Raw genomic sequence first — 20581 nt, forward strand, 5'->3', positions numbered from 1 at the left:
CAACTTTAATCTAGCGTCTATAGGCCTTTACACTTTTTTTTTTTTTTTTTAATGGGTGATATTTTTTCTTCTATAAATCAGATTAGTGTTCAAAAACTGTAACGTATTTACTTAGGTCTTTTCTCACAAGTACGTTTCTTTGGAGATCGGAAACTGTTAACTATTATGAATAATTAAAAATAGAGGAAATGAAATACATTCACGCCACTGTGTATTGTTGATTTTAATTTGTGTTTTCTGTTGTATTTCCTCAGTGATATGCCCAAGTCATGGAGACACCACACCTATGAATGCAACGCTGGATGTTAATTTTGGCAATACTACGGGTTTTGCGCTATTCCAGGTGTGGTGGAGTAAAACAGACACTGCTCCACTTTATCTGATAGTCCTACTTCTTCCTCTGCTCAACTTCCGCTCTCCGTCCTTCTTTGCCAAATTCAATGTCTTAGGTATGTACCTGAATAGTTCAATGGGTCAGTCTATCTAGAACCAGTATGTTAGTTGTGCCTGACTGTTAGCAAGCTGAATGCTGTGCTGACTTGAGTGGTGGAATATCCCCATCCGTGTTCAGGGACTCCGTACTACAAAACTGGCCAGCTAGACTGTAACACACAAGAAAAGGCAATTGTGGAGTACTATCTGAACAAGTCTGGAGGCTGTTGGGCAGTATAGGTAGTCCTTTGGGCAGCCTCTGTAGCCTTTGTATTGCACAGGATTAGTGCAGAGAAGCAACCTTGTTGCTAGTTATTGAATCTACACTGCTCTGGCGGCTATGATAACCACAGGGCAACGAAGGGGAGCTTATACATTTATTGTAAAGATCATGCATCACATCACTCAATATGCCTAAGGAAGTGGGGGACTGACCCTCGGGAAACGTGTTGCATGTGGCCAATTCTTGGCAATGGCTGTTGTACCGCTCAGACCAGTGTGTGTACGAAGCTTTAGGTGGTAAGGGTTAGGTGTTGGGTAAGACCAAACCTTAAAGGACAACAGAAGCAAGAAGAATATGGAGGCAGTATAAGGAGTCCAAGGGAGCTATATATAGTGTCTCATTATCTTTGTGACACCCAGATGCTCTGGTATTCTCCCGAAATTCTTCTGCTTAAAGGGATACTGTAAGGGGGTCGGGGGAAAATGAGTTAAACTTATCCGGGGCTTCTAATGGTCCCCCGCAGATGTCCTGTGCCCACACAGCCACTCACCGATGCTCCGGCCCCGCCTCTGGTTCACTTCTGGAATTTCAGACTTAAGTCTGAAAATTACTGCACCTCTGTTGCCGTGTCCTCGCTCCCGCTGATGTCACCAGGAACGTACTGCGCAGGCACAGACCATATTGGTGCACTTCTGGTGACATCAGTGGGAGCGAGGACACGGCAACACAGGCACAGTGGTTTTCAGACTTTAACCTCCTTGACGGTTATCCTGAGCTCATCTCGGGGTAACCTGCGCAGGAGGATTTCTCAGGCCCCGCTGGGCCGATTTTCACAATTTTTTTTTTTAAATTGCATGCAGCTAGCACTTTGCTAGCTGCGTGCATATTTCGATTGCCACCGATTCACCGCTACCCGCCGCGCCCCGGGTAGGGTTGTGAATCTGGAAGGTACAATGACAAATTTAAGCAGATGAATTTTGGGAGAATACCAGGGCATTTGGGTGTCAAAAAAAGGTGGAGACGCTGTAAACTATATATGGCTCCCTTGGATGCCAGTGCTATGAAATCATAGTGCTTACTATTGTGCCACCATGCTGTAGTGTACTGTATTACAAGTAATAAGCAGTAGAACATTGTTACATTTAGTTTTCCACTGACTCAGGAAGTGAAAGAAATTACCCCTATAAATACCAGAAGATATTGGTCAGTTAGAGCTTGTTCAGACAGACCTCTGTACTAGCTGCCCGCGGCAGCCCGGTGTCTTGTTCCAAATGCTTTTCTGCCAGCCTGCAGAGAAGCATTTGTCTCTTGCGGTGGCGCTTCCCGGCATGCAGCATTTTTTATCCCTGCAAGTGGCACAGAAGCATGGTGGTAAATGATCTTAGAAGCTACATGTTGCTCCCATGGTTGGCTAAGCATCGGGAAAATAATGGTGAAAATTGGGTTAGAAATGGGGTGTTTACACGAACAAAGGTAAACACGCTTACCAATGGCTGTCCATTCATCTGAATGGACGTTTAAACGACAAGCACAGAGAACCATCCGTGTGACCCTGCCCTTAGCTGGCTAGTTAAAGTAAACCCGAACTCAGAGCATCCTTTATGCTCGAAAAGATACACAACAGGATAATAACAGCAAAATAAAAACATTTATTTGTTACAGCTGATAAAAATCCTAAAATAAATCTGCACTGTTTCTGCTTCCTGATTCATGGAACCAGATATATTGTTAACAGCCTGTGCTTTCAAATGAGCTTACCTACCATGGCAGTCATGTGACATGGGGAGAGATCAAATTACAACTTGTGATTAGACACAAATGAGGGGAGATTAAACAGGCTAAACTCCCTAAACGCATACAGGGTGCATTTCTCTGTTTTTCTTCTGTCCTGTTCAAGAGTTCCGGTCCACTTTAGCCAACAGTTGAAGGCTTTCATTGGCTCAATTTTTTTCCTCTCCCTACATTAGTCAAGATGTGCAATTCTAGAGAATTCATTGCTGTAACTACTGAAATGTGAGTGTTTTATGAGAGAAAAAATCCTGTGTATTATTTACCGTGCAGGCACCGTGTCAGTGCTGTACCTCGTGTCACTGGTGACTTATAAGGCTGTTCGGATTGGATTCCATTTTCACTTTCAGTGGGACGAGTTACAGAAATATTTTGTTCCAGGTAAGAATGTGAAATTCAGACAATGTTGAATCATTCTTTAAATTTGGTATTAATCATTTAAAGGGAACCTTAACTGAACGGGGGTAAAGAGTTTCACTTACCTGGGGCTTTTACCAGCTCTGGAATCCTCCGGTCCCCCGCTGTCACTTAGTTTCGTTTTTGACGACTCACCAGTCGGCCGGCCGCCATGCGTAGTATTGGACGCATTCCCTACTGCAATTAGCGCTGTTGCGGACTGCAACTCATACAAAAATATGCGGTGCCGCATTCCGCACGCGTAGATATGTGGCAACACGTATCTTGCTATTCCAAATTTATTATTTTACCTCCAATTTGAATGTTATCACTGACATTACTATTTTATGTATTTTCATGTATGTATTCGGTTATCCTAGATAAGGTGTCCATACAAGATTCAACCTAAACGTTTGATTATCCTGTTGTTTTTTTTAGTCATATTTGATATTGTCGGACACCTGTACACATGTTAAATGCTCAACCAAGACTGTCCTGAATGGCTGCCTTGGCTGAGTGTCTTATAGCACGTGTACCTAACTTAAAGAGACACTGAAGCGAAAAAAAAATATATGATATAATGAATTGGTTGTGTACTATGAATAATTACTAGAAGATTAGCAGCAAAGAAAATATTCTCATTTTTATTTTCAGGTATATAGTGGTTTTTCTAACATTGCATCATTCTCTAATATGTGCAGATTACACAACACTCAGCATTCAAAATGGTTCTTTCAGAGCAGTCTGTGAACTAATGACCTCTCCTCTGGCAGAGAAAAAGTAAATAGTTAACTAACAGTTGAGATAATAAAAGTCAGAAAACAGCCCTCTCCATGACTTTGAAAGTCGTAGAGATAATGGCTTTTTTGCATAGAGATAACAACTGGAGTTTCTTAACTCTTCCTCTACTGGAAACAATATTAGACTCATGTCTCTGCTCCTAATGTTTTATTTCTTAGCTGTACTACACATACAAATCATAATATCATAGTTTTTTTTTCGCTTCAGTGTCTCTTTAAGCAGGTGTAGAGGTGTTCATAATAAAAAGATCAGTCTGTCTGTGATTATTAATAAGGATGAATTTCTGTATAAAAGCTTGGCATTTCAAATAGAACAGAGCCTTTACATATGCGGGTCACTGCAGAGGTGTTCACCCACCTTTTGGTGCTGCGCCCCATGTTTCCTTCCACATCACTCTGATAGTTTCTTCATTTGGCTTTGTAGAATTAGGAGTGCAGCAAGCAGAGGCGGGGACAAGGGTGAGTTAACCTCCCCCACCGCCCCGACTCGCATGTGTCAAGGCTCTGCTTCATTTGACATTTGGGAACTCTAATTTGGAATCTTATCTCTAATTATTAAAAGGGACCTGAAGCAAGAGATGGGAAAATGGCTGTTATTTAGGTATATATGTAAAATTGCATAAGAATGTATGGTCCTTTGATCATATAGATGAGAAGTAGTTCTTAGCAGAGTTCTTTTTGAATTATTCCTGGATATAGGGATGGTCAATCAGATGAGAATAATTTCAAGTTGATGCAAGATTATGCACATTTATGTAGTTTGAAAATAAGCTAATTGAATTCCACATTGGTTGGAATCAGTTGGTTTATTGTCAAACTGCGTATATTTGCATTCAGCATTTGCAAAGTACTATACTGTGGACGGTGCCCACAAACTTCACCGGGAGGGGGGGGTGACTTTTTACATGGGGGGGCAGTGAGGCGGCTGCTGCAGTGTCACAAGGCCAATTCCTGAGAGATTTCACACTGAAATCAATAAGGAATCTCTATCCAATTAGATTCGATGAGACAGATATCTGTCTCTTGGCCGATCTGCCCATACATCTTCTTATGTATCGACCCCTTTACACAACTCCACTGATCCTAATGTTCATAGTAGTCTGGAATTCCACTCTTCTGCGTTCCTCCAGACCACTGGGCTTACAGTTGGCAACTGCACAATGAATGCAAACTACTTACTAGAAGCCCTTTTGTTTATTAGCATGTAAATACAAACAGTTCCCAGAATTTGCATAATCCTGCATCAGTGTGTAATTATTCACACCTCATTGACCATCCCTATTCCTGGACATGGATAAATGGAACTGGCAATCTAGTAATTGTTACCTTTCTATTATTTCTTAGAATTTCGGTTATCATTTCCTCAGTTCACTGGAATCCTCACTCTTGCGTTCTTCCTTCATAATTGTGTTATAACGCTACTAAAGAGCAACAAGAAACAGGAAAATAATGTAAGTAATCCAGCAGTTCTAAATCAAAGGAATAAAAATACAGTCTCACGAGATACAAGAGTTCAGCGTGATCACTAAGGCCTGGGACTCGGGACCCAGGTTTGCGTTTTGCCAGCAATCGGGAAAGCGCTATGGCAGTGGAACTCTATAAGGGTGGTTCCACTGCAGCTTTTGCGCTCTGCAGCATTTTCGGAGTGATCCTGGAATGATCGCATTGCCAGGATGCAGACCCAAGCCCAGTGAATTCGCATTACTGCAATTTTCTGCAAAGTGCATGTAGTGAATCCCATGCCTTCTACACGAGTAAACCTTATGTGGATTGATTTGCAGAAGGCAGCACACCGTCAGTAGAAGCAGGAGGGATGTGCCAAGGCTATCCGATAACCAGTCGGATGCTTAATGTAGAGATATGGAGCCGGCACCATCCAATAGTATCATGCTCTTTTATTGAAGGTTCATAGCAATCACAAAAACGACGTTTCGGGGCGCAGCCCCTTTCTCAAGTTGGTTACAGCTGTCACCAACTTGAGAAAGGGGCTGCGCCCCGAAACGTCGTTTTTGTGATTGCTATGAACCTTCAATAAAAGAGCATGATACTATTGGATGGTGCCGGCTCCATATCTCTACATTAAACCTTATGTGGATGCTGGAGGCAGTGCACTGTGGCAGTATACCCTGTCAGATGTAGTTATCGTGCAGCCAGATTCTCACATCATTCCCATGCTTACCTGTCTGGACCTTTTCCAAATTCTAAAAGGGCTGTTTACAAGTGATTTTTTTCCATATTGGGAAATTCCTTTTTTCTGCTCTATTCTTTCCTATGTTGCCTCCACTTCTGGACCTAAGCAAGCACAGATCTCCAATTAAGGCGATTGTGAACAGCCTGCTTTTGCAATCATTCTGCTATTCCAAGCTTTTAGCCACAATGCCCTTCTGGATAATTCATTAATATTACTGTAGCAAGCATGTCCCATCTGCTGTTGGTGTGGCAGCCTTAAAGAGAACAGGAATAAAACAATAAATCTCTTGTCACCTCACTCCATGTGACCCTTTACTTGGTCCAACCACACTATAAGGGTCCGTTCACAATTACTTAGTGCGATTGTAATTTTTCATTGCGATTTTACAGTGATTGTACATCGATTGCGCTTTCCGATTCTCATTTGGTGAAATAATTGCATCTCAGTCACTCAAAAAATGCTGCATGCAACACCTGCGATTTCCGCAAATTGCAAGCATTGTAGTTTAAATGATCCCATAGGGATGCATTGTACACAACACTTTGATCACCAACAAAGACGCCTGTAGAGTGCCCCAATGTGAATGGGCCCTTATAGTGCGAGCTACATAAGTTGATACTACGGCAGGCCTGAAATTGGTTACTACCGCTTTCCAAGATTTTCAAAAAGGCCTCAATCATTTTATGTCATGGGTCTTTAAACATCCCCTTATCTTCAAAGGATAATTCATTTCTATTGAAATTTAAGAGAGGAGGGCATCCAACTCGGGGCATTTTTTTTCCCAAATGGGCCTGCATAGTTTATCATACATGGAGTATGCTAAGTTCTTGTTCCTTTTTAATATCTGATGTGTCAGATGGCTCTCGTAAGGCGTACAAGAGAAATCACCGCCGGGAGACTTGGGCGCAGGATATAGCCGATATACAGCTTACTCCTGCAAAAGTCCAGCTGCATTAATTACTATTCCCCCTCCAGGTCCACGTGGATAGTTGGGAATTATGAAATTTGGCTTCGAACTATTGCTGGCGGCTGAATTACAGTGTTTTAAAAGTAACTTCAGCTCCGTCTTTTGACGGCGCCAAAGTTACTCACTGTGCGCCGCTATAGCCGTAATTCCTATTACGGTCTATGGAGGCGCCGGCTGTGCCCAAATCTCCTGCATAAGGCCTTCTGTGCCTTCACCTGGAAATTTACATTTTGACTTGGCGTGCTGACTGGATTCTTTTATGTCTGAATCTATGCCCTCCTTTGAACTCAAAGCAAACCAGAAGCGCCTGACAACAAAATCGGAATTGCATGTAGTGTGCAAGAGGCCTACATACCAGGTTTTTTTTTTTCACTTCAGTGTCACTTTAAAGGAAGATCAGCTGTTGCATTTGATTGGTCCATTTCCAAGCTGCATAACATTTGCATCAACTTAGTTATTTGTATCTTATTGACCATCTCTAATAACCAGTGACATTGCAGAGAAACTAGTTTTACTGTCCTATGAAATGGTCAAGAAATAGTACAATACTTCTGTCATTGAGGACAGACTGAATCCAGAAGTAATATGTTTTTCATTCTGAAATTTTTAGTAATTGGCACATTCTGTTGTTTTATTTTTCTGAGTTCTCAGCTGAATGTTTGCCATAATCCCTCTGTGAAGAGGTTTTTTTCCCCACATTGCCTGATGCGCTCAGTAATGCCCACATAAAGCTGAGTAACACTGCAGTGCAGAAAAGGTGTGGGGCTACAGGGACATACTAGACCAAGGGTCCCCAAACTTTTTTTCGTCGATGGCCAGGTGAACATACTTCAGACTGCTGGGGGCCGGAGTATACATAAAAGTATGGGGGGGGGGGGGGGGGGGTCGGAGTATTGAGTCCAACTGGACAGCAATTTCACCTGATTTGGAATTTGATTGGAAGCCAGCGAATGACTGCTTTCTGGCTTCCATGTGGAAGGGTGGTGCCAGCACTGCTATTTTATATGCGGACCACCAATATTTAAAGATGCAGCTGGCAGCATCTATGAGTAATACATTTTGTGTGTAGGAGGTTGGTAAAAAATCCTCAAGGGGCCGCATTCAGTCCACTGGTCTTAGTTTGAGGACCACTGTACTAGACAGTCATGTGACTGCGGTTTTCAGATGAAAAAAAGGGATTTTAATGGTCGTCTTTTTTTGCACATGTTTTTCCTATCAGGTAGGAACATGCCTGTGCATGATCTGTAGTTTATTGTTCCCTTTTACAGGTGAGAGACCTTTCTGTGGCCTATCTGCTGGTCGGATTGACATACATGTATGTGGGTATCATGATATTTGGCTCATTTCCTTCTCCACCACTTGCAAAGGAATGCATTGAACAGGTGAGTGAACATTTACCACCACCAGTACGAGTTTCTACACTCCTGTGTTTACATAAATATAAACAAATAATTAACACTTGGCTCTCTTTCTATTTTTAGAACACACTAACTCTGTATCTCCATCTTGTGGCCAAAAAGTAAAACCACATCCAAATACCCTATTATACACCTTCCCATAGAAAAATCAAATACATTTTCATTATTTTTAAAAACCCTTGGAGGTCAAGTGGTTGGACCTCTGTCGTGAAAATCTTAAAATTTTAAATACATGTAAACATTGACAAATAAAAATTATGTTTCTTCCAGAGAAAAATGAGGCATAAATTACTTTTCTCCTATATTGCTGTCACTTAAGGCGCGTACACACGCCTGATTTATTCAAAGGTCGTCAGACCCGCCTGCGGGGCGGCCGTTCTAGCGACACTTTTCCTGTGTGTACGGTCTTTCGGCAGGCTGATAAGGCTCAGCGGATCTGTCAAAACCAGCCTTATCAGCCTGCCGACAGAATGTACACACAGAGAAACTGTCGCTAGAATGGCCGCCCCGCGGGCGGGTCTGACGACCCGTCGTTTACTGGATCCGGCTTGTTTACGCGCCTTTACAGTAAAGGTTCATACACACCTACCAACTATCTGTCCAGCTATCTGCCAAACTTGTCTGTTAAGCCCCATTCACACGCTCAACAGAGGTCTTTTATGCAGCACAATTGTTAAACAGCTTTTGTTGTGAAACAAGTTGAATCAACTAAAAAAAGTATTTTTCTATTGTTCAAAAAGCTGATAAGACTGATAAGAAGTCAATCCAACTGTTGATAAGAAGTCAATTCAACTGTTGGATTGACTTCTTAACAGCTGTTTGAACATTAGCAAAATACTTTTTTTTTTAGTTGTTTCAACTTGTTTCACAACAAAAGTTGTATGGGGCTTAAGTGTCTGTACACACGCTGTATTTTAGCAAACGACTGGTCCGTCAGACCCTACCGCAGGACGTGAGTGCAGGCTGTCGGCAGACTAATAAGACCGTCTCATCAGTCCCGTGGGAGGGTCTGACGGACCCGTCAGTTGCTAAAATACGGCGTGTGTACGCACCTTTACGGATAAGTTAAGCAGATAGTTGAACAGATAGTTGGTAGGTGTGGTTTGATGGAGAATTTTTTTTTTTTTTTTAATAACTAAAAATAACTAATTAAAAAAAAATACTGCCTGCAGCAGCGATCAGAGCCCACCAACAGAAAGCTTTGTTGGTGGGGCAGAAAAGGGGGAGTTGGGATTCATTTGTGTGCTACCTCGTATGGCTCTGCAGCCAGCTGTTAAAGCTGCAGAGCACTGAATTATAAAAATAGCCGCGGAGAGCCTGTGGTCCTTGGGTGGTTAATGAGGCTCTCCCAGTCTTCCTCCGCAGTCTGTTCCAGTGGTTTGACCCCCAAAAGTCTGCTTGTCAGGCGCCTTGCGAGTGCGCACTAGCTCTGTCCCGCTTGGCTTACTTCAGAAATAGCCAGGTCGGATCAGGTCCGCGCTGCTGCACAAACGTGAGCCGCCTATGCAGTAACACAGACCCGACCGGACTCGGCTATTTCCACCAGAGCCCAAGTGGGACTAGGCGAGCGCACATGACTGTTCAGGGTTCCTCTTCCCCCTCCCGAGGCGAGTAGCCAGTAGGGGCACTTTTCTTTCTCACAGGTTTACTTTCATACATTTAATAAATCAAGCTTTTAGGTTTTTTTTCCTGTTTATTTTTTATGTATATTTGGTTTCAATTGGATTTATTGGTTAAAGATTTACAATTTTATCTTCATCATTTTTTATTATTAAATTAAAAACTTGAGTCTATTTTTGTATGTTCCTCCTAGAATTTTCTAGATAATTTTCCCAGCAATGACATCCTGTCATTCATCGCAAGAATATTCTTACTCTTCCAAATGATGACTGTGTACCCGCTTCTGGGATATCTGGTCCGCGTACAACTGCTGGGGCACATCTTCGGAAACACCTATCCCAGGTAGGTCACATGTTCTATTCACTTGTTGCCGCAACTTACTGCAGTTGTGGAGGAGGGTTTATGGTGGTGTGTGGCATCAGATGAGTAAGTAGGCACACTAATATTCCTCACAGCAATAGGGAGGGGGAGATGGATCGTGCTAGTAGACAGTAAAGGTAGCCATACGTTTGATGATATCTTTTCTCTGCATCAGTATCTGGCCGATTGGATAATATTGATCGAATTTGCTAGAAATCAATGCCGCAAATTATTCCTGATGGACCGATTATTGGCCGAAATCAGTTTTCAGTGGATGGAACATTTAGCTCTATCAGCTGCTAGTCAGAAAGCGTGTTGCTAGCAGCATTCAGTTTTGCGATGAGCTACATACTCTCACCTTGCTGCACTGTGGTGCCTATGTCTTCTTTCCCCATCAGCTGCTCCTTTCTGTCGCTTCACTTCCAGGGTGCCTGTGTGGCATAACAAATGCTATAGAGGCCAATACTAGAGGCCTCTAGTGGTCACATAAGGCAGTGATTCTCAACCTTTTATTGGTATGTACCCCTTTTAAAACCCTGTACTCACCAAGTACCCCCGGCATAGTAAACATTATTACAGGCACCCATTGACAAATATATATTTAACCATAGCACATAATTGGTTCGAAACTATTTCCAAGCATTTACTATTATTAGCTAAAATAATAATTTGGTGTTTAAATCAGATTTATCATTTTCTAAAACTCTTAAGTTTATTGTTGGTTAAATATATCTACCCCCTGGAACCTTCAGAAGTAGGTACCCCCTGGGGTACGAACAGCTCAGGAGATTTGGGGGCAGCCGGCACCACCAAAGGCCGTAATAGGAACTACTGCTATAGCGGCGCACAGGGAGTAACTTCAGCGTCGTCAGAAGATGGAGCTGAAGTTACTTTTAAAACATAATAATTATTTCATTCCCCACTATCTATGGCCGCCTGGAGGGGGAATAGTATTTAATATGGCCGGGTCATATACCGACTGAATCCTGCGCCCAAGTCTCCAGCACCGTTATCTCTCGTACACTTGGGGTAAGCGAAACACGTTGAGAACCTAGGACATAAGCCATGGTACCCCTAGTGTTCACCCTCTATAGCATTTAGTACGTCACACAGGCACCTCAGAACTCAGAATAGAAGAGACAGGAAGGAGCAGCCGTCAAGGAGAGAAGATGCTGGGTGCACCACGGACAGCTGAGTGTAAGCTTCTGGTATGCTCTGCATGGCCCGGGAAGGGGGGTGTCACTGGGAGACCTGGGAACTCAGCAGGCAGTGTGCACAGAATGTTATCTGTGTGGAGGGATTTGATCAGGTAGACCCGTCTCTGATCAGATAATGATCTGAGAGAGCTCTATATGATGGCCACATCGACCAGTGTATGGCCACCTTAACCTTCCTGGCGGTAAGCCCGAACTGAGTTCGGGCTATGCCGCCGGAAGGCACCGCTCAGGCCCCGCTGGGCCGATTTGCATAATTTTTTTTTTGCTGCACGCAGCTAGCACTTTGCTAGCTGCGTGCAGTGCCCGATCGCCGCCGCTACCCGCCGATCCGCCGCAATTCCTCTCGCCGCGGCCGCCCCCCCAGACCCCGTGCGCTGCCTGGCCAATCAGTGCCAGGCAGCGCTATGGGGCAGATCGGAGTCCCCTCTGACGTCACGACGTCGATGACGTCGGTGACGTCATCCCGCCCGTCGCCATGGCGACGGGGGAAGCCCTCCAGGAGATCCCGTTCTTTGAACGGGATCTCCGGATCTCCGATCGCCGGCGGCGATCGGAGGGGCTGGGGGGATGCCGCTGAGCAGCGGCTATCATGTAGCGAGACTTTGTCTCGCTACATGAAAAAAAAAAAAAAAAAATTTTAAAAAAAAGATTTGCTGCCACCTGGCGATTTTTTTGCAAACCGCCAGGAGGGTTAAAGGGGCCCGTACACCTAACGATTTTCCCGCCGATATACAGATGTTTCGATCACAGTGATCGAAACGGCTGTGAAATCGCCGCGCACACCGCTGACAGAACGTGCGGAAGATTTTCCTCGGTCGCCGGCGGGTCGGGAGTGCGTCGTTAGCGGCGTTCGAATGCCCGACAACCGACGCAATACAGCGGGTATACATTACCTGCTCCGGCCGGCGCGAGTCCCCTGGTCTCTGCGGTCTTCTTCTCCGCTCCGGGCCGTTGCTGCTACACAGAACTTCAGCAGCCGGAGCCCGGAGCGAGAAGAAGACCACAGAGACCAGGGGACTCGCGCCGGCCGGAGCAGGTAATGTATGCAGGGGGGGGGGGGGGGGAGGGGGCGCGGCAGCTCCACAGATTGTGATCAGTTTCAGGCTGAAATCGGTTCACAATCTGTTTGCAGTAAGGCAGCCATAAGATCCCTCTCTGATTAGATTCGATCAGAGAGGGATCTATCTGTTGGTCGAATCTGATGGCAAATCGACCAGTGTATGGCTACCTTTAGATAATAGTCATTAAGGCCCCAGAAGGCAGAAGCTGGAGCAGTCAAATGATTTCAACCTTAAGCATAACTCTACTTGTGCCCATCAATGGTTATCTGTAGGGAAGTTGCAATATTGCCACTGTTGCCACACATTGGGATCTGTTCACAAAACTTCTCATAAATTACTTATCACCTAATCGATAAAAATAACCTTTCAGCACATTTACAAGCAAAATACTCACTCAAAGTAAGTTGTTCCTGATTAACTTAATTTCAATATTACTATTCGTATCTTAATTATATTATATTTTGCTCTTTGGGGGGCTTAAAAAAGGAACCTAGAAAAGATGAAGAAGCTTTGTGAGTCATGCCCATTGCTGGTACTGTGAAGCAATATTTGTAAGGTACTCTTACTATATATGTGTCACTTCAAGGATATTTCTTGATTGGGCGGTTGCAATATATTTGGGATTAGCATACAATTGCTTATGCAGAAGATTTTTTTTTCCAGAAAGGCAATGACAAAATTGCCATACCTTTTTGATGCAATACATTTTTTAAAAGGAACCTGAGGCGAGAGACATATGGAAGCTGTCATACTTATTTCCTTTTAAACAATACCAGTTGCCTGGCAGTTCTGTTGATCTTTCTGGTCAGTAGTGTCTGAATCACACCTGAAACAAGCATGCAGCTAATCTTGTCAGATCAAGGGTCTGTGGCTAACAGTATTAGAGGCATATGATCAATAGGACAGCCAGGCAACGAGCATTGTTTAAAAGGAAATAAATATGTCAGCTTTCATATTTGTATCACCTCAGGTTCCTTTAGATACTCTATTGCTATATATATGTTGCTTCAACGATATTTCCTCATATGGTAGTTGCAATATATTAGTGCATTTGTTGAGTCTGTTGCAATAATTACACAGTAATCTTTTTCTGTGGTTATTTCAGAGACTGCCAGGACTTTCAGTTGCAGTAAAAGTCTCTTGTATTATATGTTGATGTCTGGTTGGTAAGACGGGCACTATAGAGTGCTGACTACACTGTGCATTTAGAAGACTGTGATCTGAGACAGAGGTTGTAGTCCTCCCGGTATCAGTCAAATGAAGCACACTGCTGGACAAATTGACTTCAATTTCAGCAAGCCAGCGCCAAAGCAAAAATTCGGACGCACGTTGGCACCCCATATTTACCAATTTTGGGTTTTTCTTGCCTTTTCTCAGCGTGGTTTGGGCAGCTGTGATACTTACTGTATATTGCATTCTTTTTCTTTTTTGGGCACGTGTGTGGGGGGAGGGTTAAGGGTTATGTGTTGGAGGGGAGGGGGTAAGTTAAAGGGACTCAGAGCACCTCTTATGGGTATGCCTTTAAGCCGAACGACTTCCAACAAGTCGTGCTATGACCCCTCTGGAGGAGCCTCTTGCAATGGCCATGCGTGTCACTTCCTCTTACTGATTCATTCAATGATGCACTTCTCTAACAGAGAAGACAGGGGTAACCCGGAAGTTATAACATAGCCAAGACGGTAGCCACGATTTTTAAATTGAAATCGAACGAAAACGATTGGTGTAGAACGGCGATTCAGGCATCAAATGAAAGAGGAGAGCACAAGCTACAGAAAGGTATCCATCTTTGAGTACTTTGCAGTACTGGTCATAGTCTCTTTAAAGGCATAGCCATGAGAGGTGCTCGGCGTCCCTTTAAAGGTTAGGCATCGGGGTGGGGGAGGGGAGAGAGAGTTCTGTGTGTGAGTGGGTAGGTAGGTTAGATTTAGCTCTAGTGAAATATCGGTAACCTTTATGGATAGTTTACTATGGACAATTAACGCTATAAATAACAGAATATTGGTAAATGTACCGATATTCTACAATCAGCAGCTTCCCTGGTGCCTGTAATTCATGTATGCTCCCCCCACCCTCATACCCTCTTTGTACTTCAAGCCGTCATTGTTCTTGATTGAACAATGTCCCCCAAAACTTGTCTGATCCACTCTATACACAGATTATGCAATGCAGAAAGGGTCCATTGCTGCAGGTTGGACTGGAGGGTTGACTGTATATAGCACTAGTTAACTGAGAAATTTAGAGGAACTATACTGAAATAGCATAATGCTTAAAATTGCTTGATTTTTCTTACAATATTACAGTATACATTCTTTAATCAGTGTTTGCCCATTGTAAAATAATTCCCTTTCTCACTCTTTCCTGTGCATTACATTCTGAAATTTTATCGTGGGTGCTGTCAGGTGCAGCTCTGTGGAATGTTTGTGCTCTGAAGTCAGTACACACATAATACCTAGTCTCCCAGAATGCTCTGGGAGGAGAATTCCATATATCTTAAAGCTGGCCATACACTGGCCCGATTTGCGCCCGTTTCGACAGCAGATTCGATCACTGGGATCGAATCTGCTGCCAATCGTTCACGCTACACGCCGAATTTCGATCCATTTCGTCCGATCCCGTAGATCGTGCGGAAAATAACCGTCGATCGCCCGCGGGTAAAGAGCGCATCGCTAGCGGCGTTCGAGTGCCCGACGACCGGCGCAATAGAGCCCGCATACATTACCTGCTCTGCCGGCGCGACTCCAGTCCCCCGGTCACCGCTGCTCTGGTCTCCAGGTCCGGCATGCCTCACTTCTTCTAGCCCGGCAGGAAGTTTAAACAGTAGAGCGCCCTCTACTGTTTAAACTTCCTGCCGGGCTAGAAGAAGTGAGGCATGCCGGACCTGGAGACCAGAGCGCAGACAGAGCAGCAGTGACCGGGGGACTGGAGTCGCGCCGGCGGAGCAGGTTATGTATGCGGGCGGGCGGGGGCAGCAGCAGCAGTACCACCACAACAGATTGTGAACGGTTTCAGGCTGAAATCGGTTCACAATCTGTTTGCTGTTAAGGTAGCCATACGATCCCTCTCTGATCAGATTCGATCAGAGAGGGATCTATCTGTTGGTCGAATCTGATGGCAAATCGACCAGTGTATGGCCACCTTAACAGCTTAGGCTGTGACATTACTGGCAGAGCAAGGCTACATACCAATATACAGCAATAATATATACAGCAAGATATAGAATAGCTGATGCTGAAACCAGGTGCCTCTGTAAGATCCGCTCATTTCTTAATAGATGGTATCTGCTCAGTAATCACAAGTACTGGCCACAGGAATTGTCACAGTTTCAAGAGAAGAATTTTATAAGAGGTGTAAAATACAGTTTTATTTGAGTTAAATGTTTCCCTTATGTTTCAGTTTCTTCCATGTTCTGGGTCTAAACATAATTGTTGTTGGATTTGGAGTCGCCATGGCCAGATTCTACCCTAATATAGGAGGAATTATTAGGTATGTCTTATTTTTTCACTTTTTACCTCATTTACATTTATATGTGTAAACCACGTCCACAAACAAAAAAAAAAGCGTATAAAATGTATATAAAACCAAGAAGAAAGAACGTCTTACTCCTTTATAAAAGCATTAGAGTAAGAAGATGGGTATAAAGTGTGACGTTGCCCTAGCCAAAATCAGCAGCCTGCTAAGTTTTTTTTCTTTGTGCTCCAGAGAGAATAATTCTGGTTAGATAATACAGTATCAGCAACGTCTCAAAATGTGTCCCAGTTTTCTGTTACTTGAGTTTTTTTTTATAAATTGGCTCCTGGATCTGGCTTGGCCACAACCTGGCCTCCTACCTATGTTCATTTATTTATTTTTGGTGTACCTGCTCTGACATAGTCTATAAAAAACAAACAAAAAAAAAGCGTTTTCCTACCTTTTTATTACCTATACGGTTATATTTGCTTTTGTACACAAGTATGATCGTCCGTTTACAAATGACAAGTACACTTTTAGGCCTCGTTCACATCAGGGACGTTTCGGTGTGCTTTTCACAGCATATTGCCCTGTGCGTTCAGCAAGGTATTGATTTTCCCATGTAACTAAATGTAGCTGGTTCACATCTATGCACTGCGCTGAGCAGCGTTACAAAAACGTAGCGTTGCATGCATTTCTGTGCGTTGAGCTGTAAAGTGCACATCAGTGCAAGTGAATGGGTGCGCTTTTTTAGCGCATAGAAGCACGTACAAGTGCATAGAAGCGCATGCTTTTTTTTTTTTTTTTTACCCCAATTGGAAAAAAAATACATTTACATATTAAAAAAAGCTTCATTGACTACTGCTACAATAAGCAAAATGTCCTCTAAAGTAGCACTGCGCAAAGCACAGAAACGCGCACACAAGCACATGCGGTTTTTACCACACGCTTTCACACATTTCTCAGCGAAGCAGATGTGAACGTACTTGGCAGAGGTAGTCGTTATCAGTCTGGTGTGTGTTTGTAGCGGAAGTGCTGATGTAAGCTCTCATACTCCATTGAAGAGGTAAAATAAGCCAGTCAAGATTGGACGTGTGTGTGCTATTCAGACTAAAATAAACATTGTATGTATCACTTTCTCATGAAAAGTTATGACTTGAGGTCTTTACCCTCCAACTCCCCTAGCTAACCCCCCCCCCCCCCCCCCCCCCAACGTGCCATGGTGCTTTCCGCATCCATGAATGTGACATGGAAGCTCTGCAGCGCACCTCTAGAAGGGGGTGGGGCTATACGCTGGAAACTGACGAACACGGGGCTCGGGGGAGGAGTCTGAGAAATGTCCCGGCAAGCCATACCATTTTATGAGAAGGGGATACTTACAATGTATTTTAGACGGAATAGTCTCTTTAGGATTGCATTACTGTTCAGGAGACAGTTTGTGTTTTCTCTAATATGTTAATAAGCACACTTTTCTTTTCTAATGCTCTCCTTTTATTTCCTTAGGTTTTCTGGAGCAGCCTGTGGCCTTGCGTTTGTCTTTGTGTACCCCTGTCTGATCCACCTGATCGCTCAGCACCGCAGTGGCCAGCTGACGTGGTATTCTGTGGTTATACACGTGTCCATCATTGTTCTAGGTGTTGGAAACCTCGTAGCTCAGTTCCTCATGTGAAGCTCAGTCTGAACACTTGTGTGAAGAGATCTGTGTGTACAGAACATGAACACTGCAGTCATGTAACAGTATACCTGTTCCACAACCAGGAGACACTACAGAAGACATCATACTGTGTACCTGTACCTCGTGTCACTCAGTCACTCTTCACTACTGTACCTGTATGTCAACTGAATGTGGGAAGTTCTCAGTTACAGTCGCTTGTAGCATGTATCATGTGTTCTTAGTTCTACATTATTAAGAGCCAGTTGTGTAGTTGGGAGAATTAAAAGGGAAACCCCATCAACATACTGTATAGAAGGCCCACTGCACATGATTCTACAGGAGAAAATAAAATCAGGTCTGACCTGCAGAGAAACTTTTAAGGCCTGTTTCCATGCTTTCGAATTGAATACGGAAATCCACAACTTTTTTCTAATGTGGATACATGTTATCAATGTGCACAACAAACCACCTCGGATGGCCAACGCTTCTGAATTAACACCACTCAATAAAGAGGAGAGGTTTAGGTAACACTATCCACAGTACCTCACCAACAAAAAAACATGACCTCTTCATGTGCTTATACAAAATATGACTTTAATGTTAGCATACAAAAATCCCAGCATGACGTCTTACCCATTACGCTTTGAGAAAGCCCCGTGGGCGGGGCGAAACGTGTCAGCGGGAGGGCCCTGGTTCGTGTCATGCGAGCGCTCACGAAGTTGGAACCACATGCGTACACTATTGATTCCCCCGGAAGAGTATCAGCGTGGACCGGGTTTCAAGCAGCGGGGTGACGTCATGTCAGGTGAGCGTGGATGCAAGTGCCCTGAGTGGGAGCTCCCCGGCGGATGTATGCAGTGAAGACCGGTACCGTAAGTGCGGTGGGGAGTACAGCCACACTCCAGCCTTGTTATGCGGGTGAAGCAGGTATCTATGCCGCAGTTTAGTGGACATTTGATGTATCGTCATTGGAGGACTGTTACTGTGTAAGCAGGCGCAGTATGCACATGTTATGCATAAGCGTTTTTATGCAAAAAAAAGTTGAGATTTTAAAACTGCCCAGCAACAACACGTCACGTGTGCTTGCTGTATAAATGCGTGTTCACAACGTGGATATATGTGGCTCCATTGACTTACATTAGCCGCGATTCACATCCAGATCCCACCCGCATGCGTAAAAATGCAGCATACCATCCAGATTTTTTACTCACCGTGTTGTGTCCAAAAATTCACATTGAATGGAAATAGCTCCATTCACTAACGTGTTGCATTTTGGATGTGGAAATTTGCATGCGGAATCTGTGTGTAGTGGGAATAGGCCCTAAAATAAGACTCAAAGTGAAACTCCAGCCAAACTTTCTGGTTCATTTTGGATGATATGAGGAGCGATTAAACCTCTTGCTGTTTTCAATTGCTGTACATGTCCTCATTGTGGACTTTTCCTAATAGGTGTTACCATGTAGGGATGGATGGTCAATCGGATGCAAATAATTTTGAGTTGATGCAGCATTATGCAGATCCTGTATGCAAATGTATGCAGCTGGAAAATGAGCCAATCAAATCCTGCTGAGGTAAAATTCGATTGGTCCATTTTCAAGCTGCATACATTTGCATGTAAGATTTGCATAATCCTGCACTAAGTCCAAATTATTAGCATCTCTTTGACCACTATCGCAAAAAATTGTAACATTTAATATACTTGAAAACATAAATAAAAAGTACATTTCATCCAGAGTAAAATGTGCTATAAATTACTTTTCTACTAGGTTGCTGTCACAGTAAGATTTTGGGTTAGTCCATCTCATCATGGGGTATTCTGAGTATTTTTTTGATTCTTTACAAAAAAAAGCTTTCCCTGGAAAGAATCTATAAAAAGATACCAGCTGGTTTCGCCTGCACATTATTTGGTCAGTTGGACTAAGCAGCTGCCATTCAATAAGGCCCAGTGCACACCAAAACCGCTAGCAGATCCTCAAAACGCTAGCGTTTTTTGGAGCCGATTTCAGAGCGATTCCAGGCATGTTTAGAGACGTTTGCTAAAAACCTCAAACCGCCGGTGTGCACCAGCCCATTGAGATACATTAGCCAAGCGTTTTCCCAGGCGGAAGCGGTTGGCGGATCGCTCCTAAAACCGCTCGGTGTGCACTGGGCCTAAGTGTTTTGAAAACATAGAAAAGCCTGAGAATCGCCCATGATGAGATGAACTAATCCAAAATCTGTCAGACTTTTAAAGTGACACTGACGTGAAAAAAAAATTATATAATGAATTGTATGTGTAGTACGGATAATTAACAGAACATTAGTATCAAAGAAAAGAGTCTCCTATTTTTATTTTCAGTTATATTTTTTTTTTATAACATTGCCTCATTCTCTAATATTTGCAGTTTACAAACTACAAGCTGCATTTTAAACTATGAAACAAAGCAGAAGTCCCTTTGGACTTCTCTGCAGTAAAATCTTATCTGAAATTGTCTTTCATTGTTTCTTTGATGTATAAGTGCTACAGAAAATAGCATTGCTCTCTGACTCAATTAGAGCGCTCAGAGAATCTCTTTTGCATCGATAACTGAAGTTTCTTAACTCTTCCTGTACTGGAAACAATATGAGACTCATATCTATTATATTCTATTTCTTAGCTGTACTACACATATAATTCATTATATCATAAGTTAGTTTTCCCTTCAGATTCCCTTTAGGACCCTTTTCCTCTAGCAATCACAATCACAAACACCAGCAATAGCGATTTTTCATTAATTTAGTTATGCATTTGCTCCAGAAAGTGATAGTTATTTGCAAATGGAACCACTAATGGAAAATACTTCTCATGATTCTCTGATAAAGTAGCAACCCTAGCGATTTAAAAATCACTCGCGATTTAGCTGTGCAATGGAAAGGGGCCCTAAAAGATAGTGTCAGCAACAGAATAGAAAAGTAATTCAAAGAAAGAAAAACTATAGATGGTGCTGCAGGTTAACAATTGTTGGTTTAGTTTTCAATCCTGCTGCCA

The 20581-nt window shown here is 43.3% G+C and overlaps 1 protein-coding gene across 1 annotated transcript in view; it reads left to right on the forward strand.

Annotated features, from left to right (window-relative positions):
* The window catches only part of SLC38A9 (solute carrier family 38 member 9), a 43347-nt gene extending 25393 nt beyond the window's left edge, over window positions 1-17954 (forward strand). Inside the window, exons 9-15 of the mRNA XM_068271736.1 lie at window positions 255-449; window positions 2717-2824; window positions 4984-5090; window positions 8066-8179; window positions 10029-10177; window positions 15867-15956; window positions 17424-17954. Of these exons, the coding sequence (XP_068127837.1) occupies window positions 255-449; window positions 2717-2824; window positions 4984-5090; window positions 8066-8179; window positions 10029-10177; window positions 15867-15956; window positions 17424-17589 (929 nt within the window). The 3' untranslated portion in view covers window positions 17590-17954. The remainder of the gene's footprint in view (window positions 1-254; window positions 450-2716; window positions 2825-4983; window positions 5091-8065; window positions 8180-10028; window positions 10178-15866; window positions 15957-17423) is intronic.
* The last annotated feature ends 2627 nt before the right edge of the window (window positions 17955-20581 follow it).

Source organism: Hyperolius riggenbachi, chromosome 1, assembly GCF_040937935.1.
Source record: "Hyperolius riggenbachi isolate aHypRig1 chromosome 1, aHypRig1.pri, whole genome shotgun sequence".
In the NCBI taxonomy this organism is placed as follows: domain Eukaryota; kingdom Metazoa; phylum Chordata; class Amphibia; order Anura; family Hyperoliidae; genus Hyperolius; species Hyperolius riggenbachi.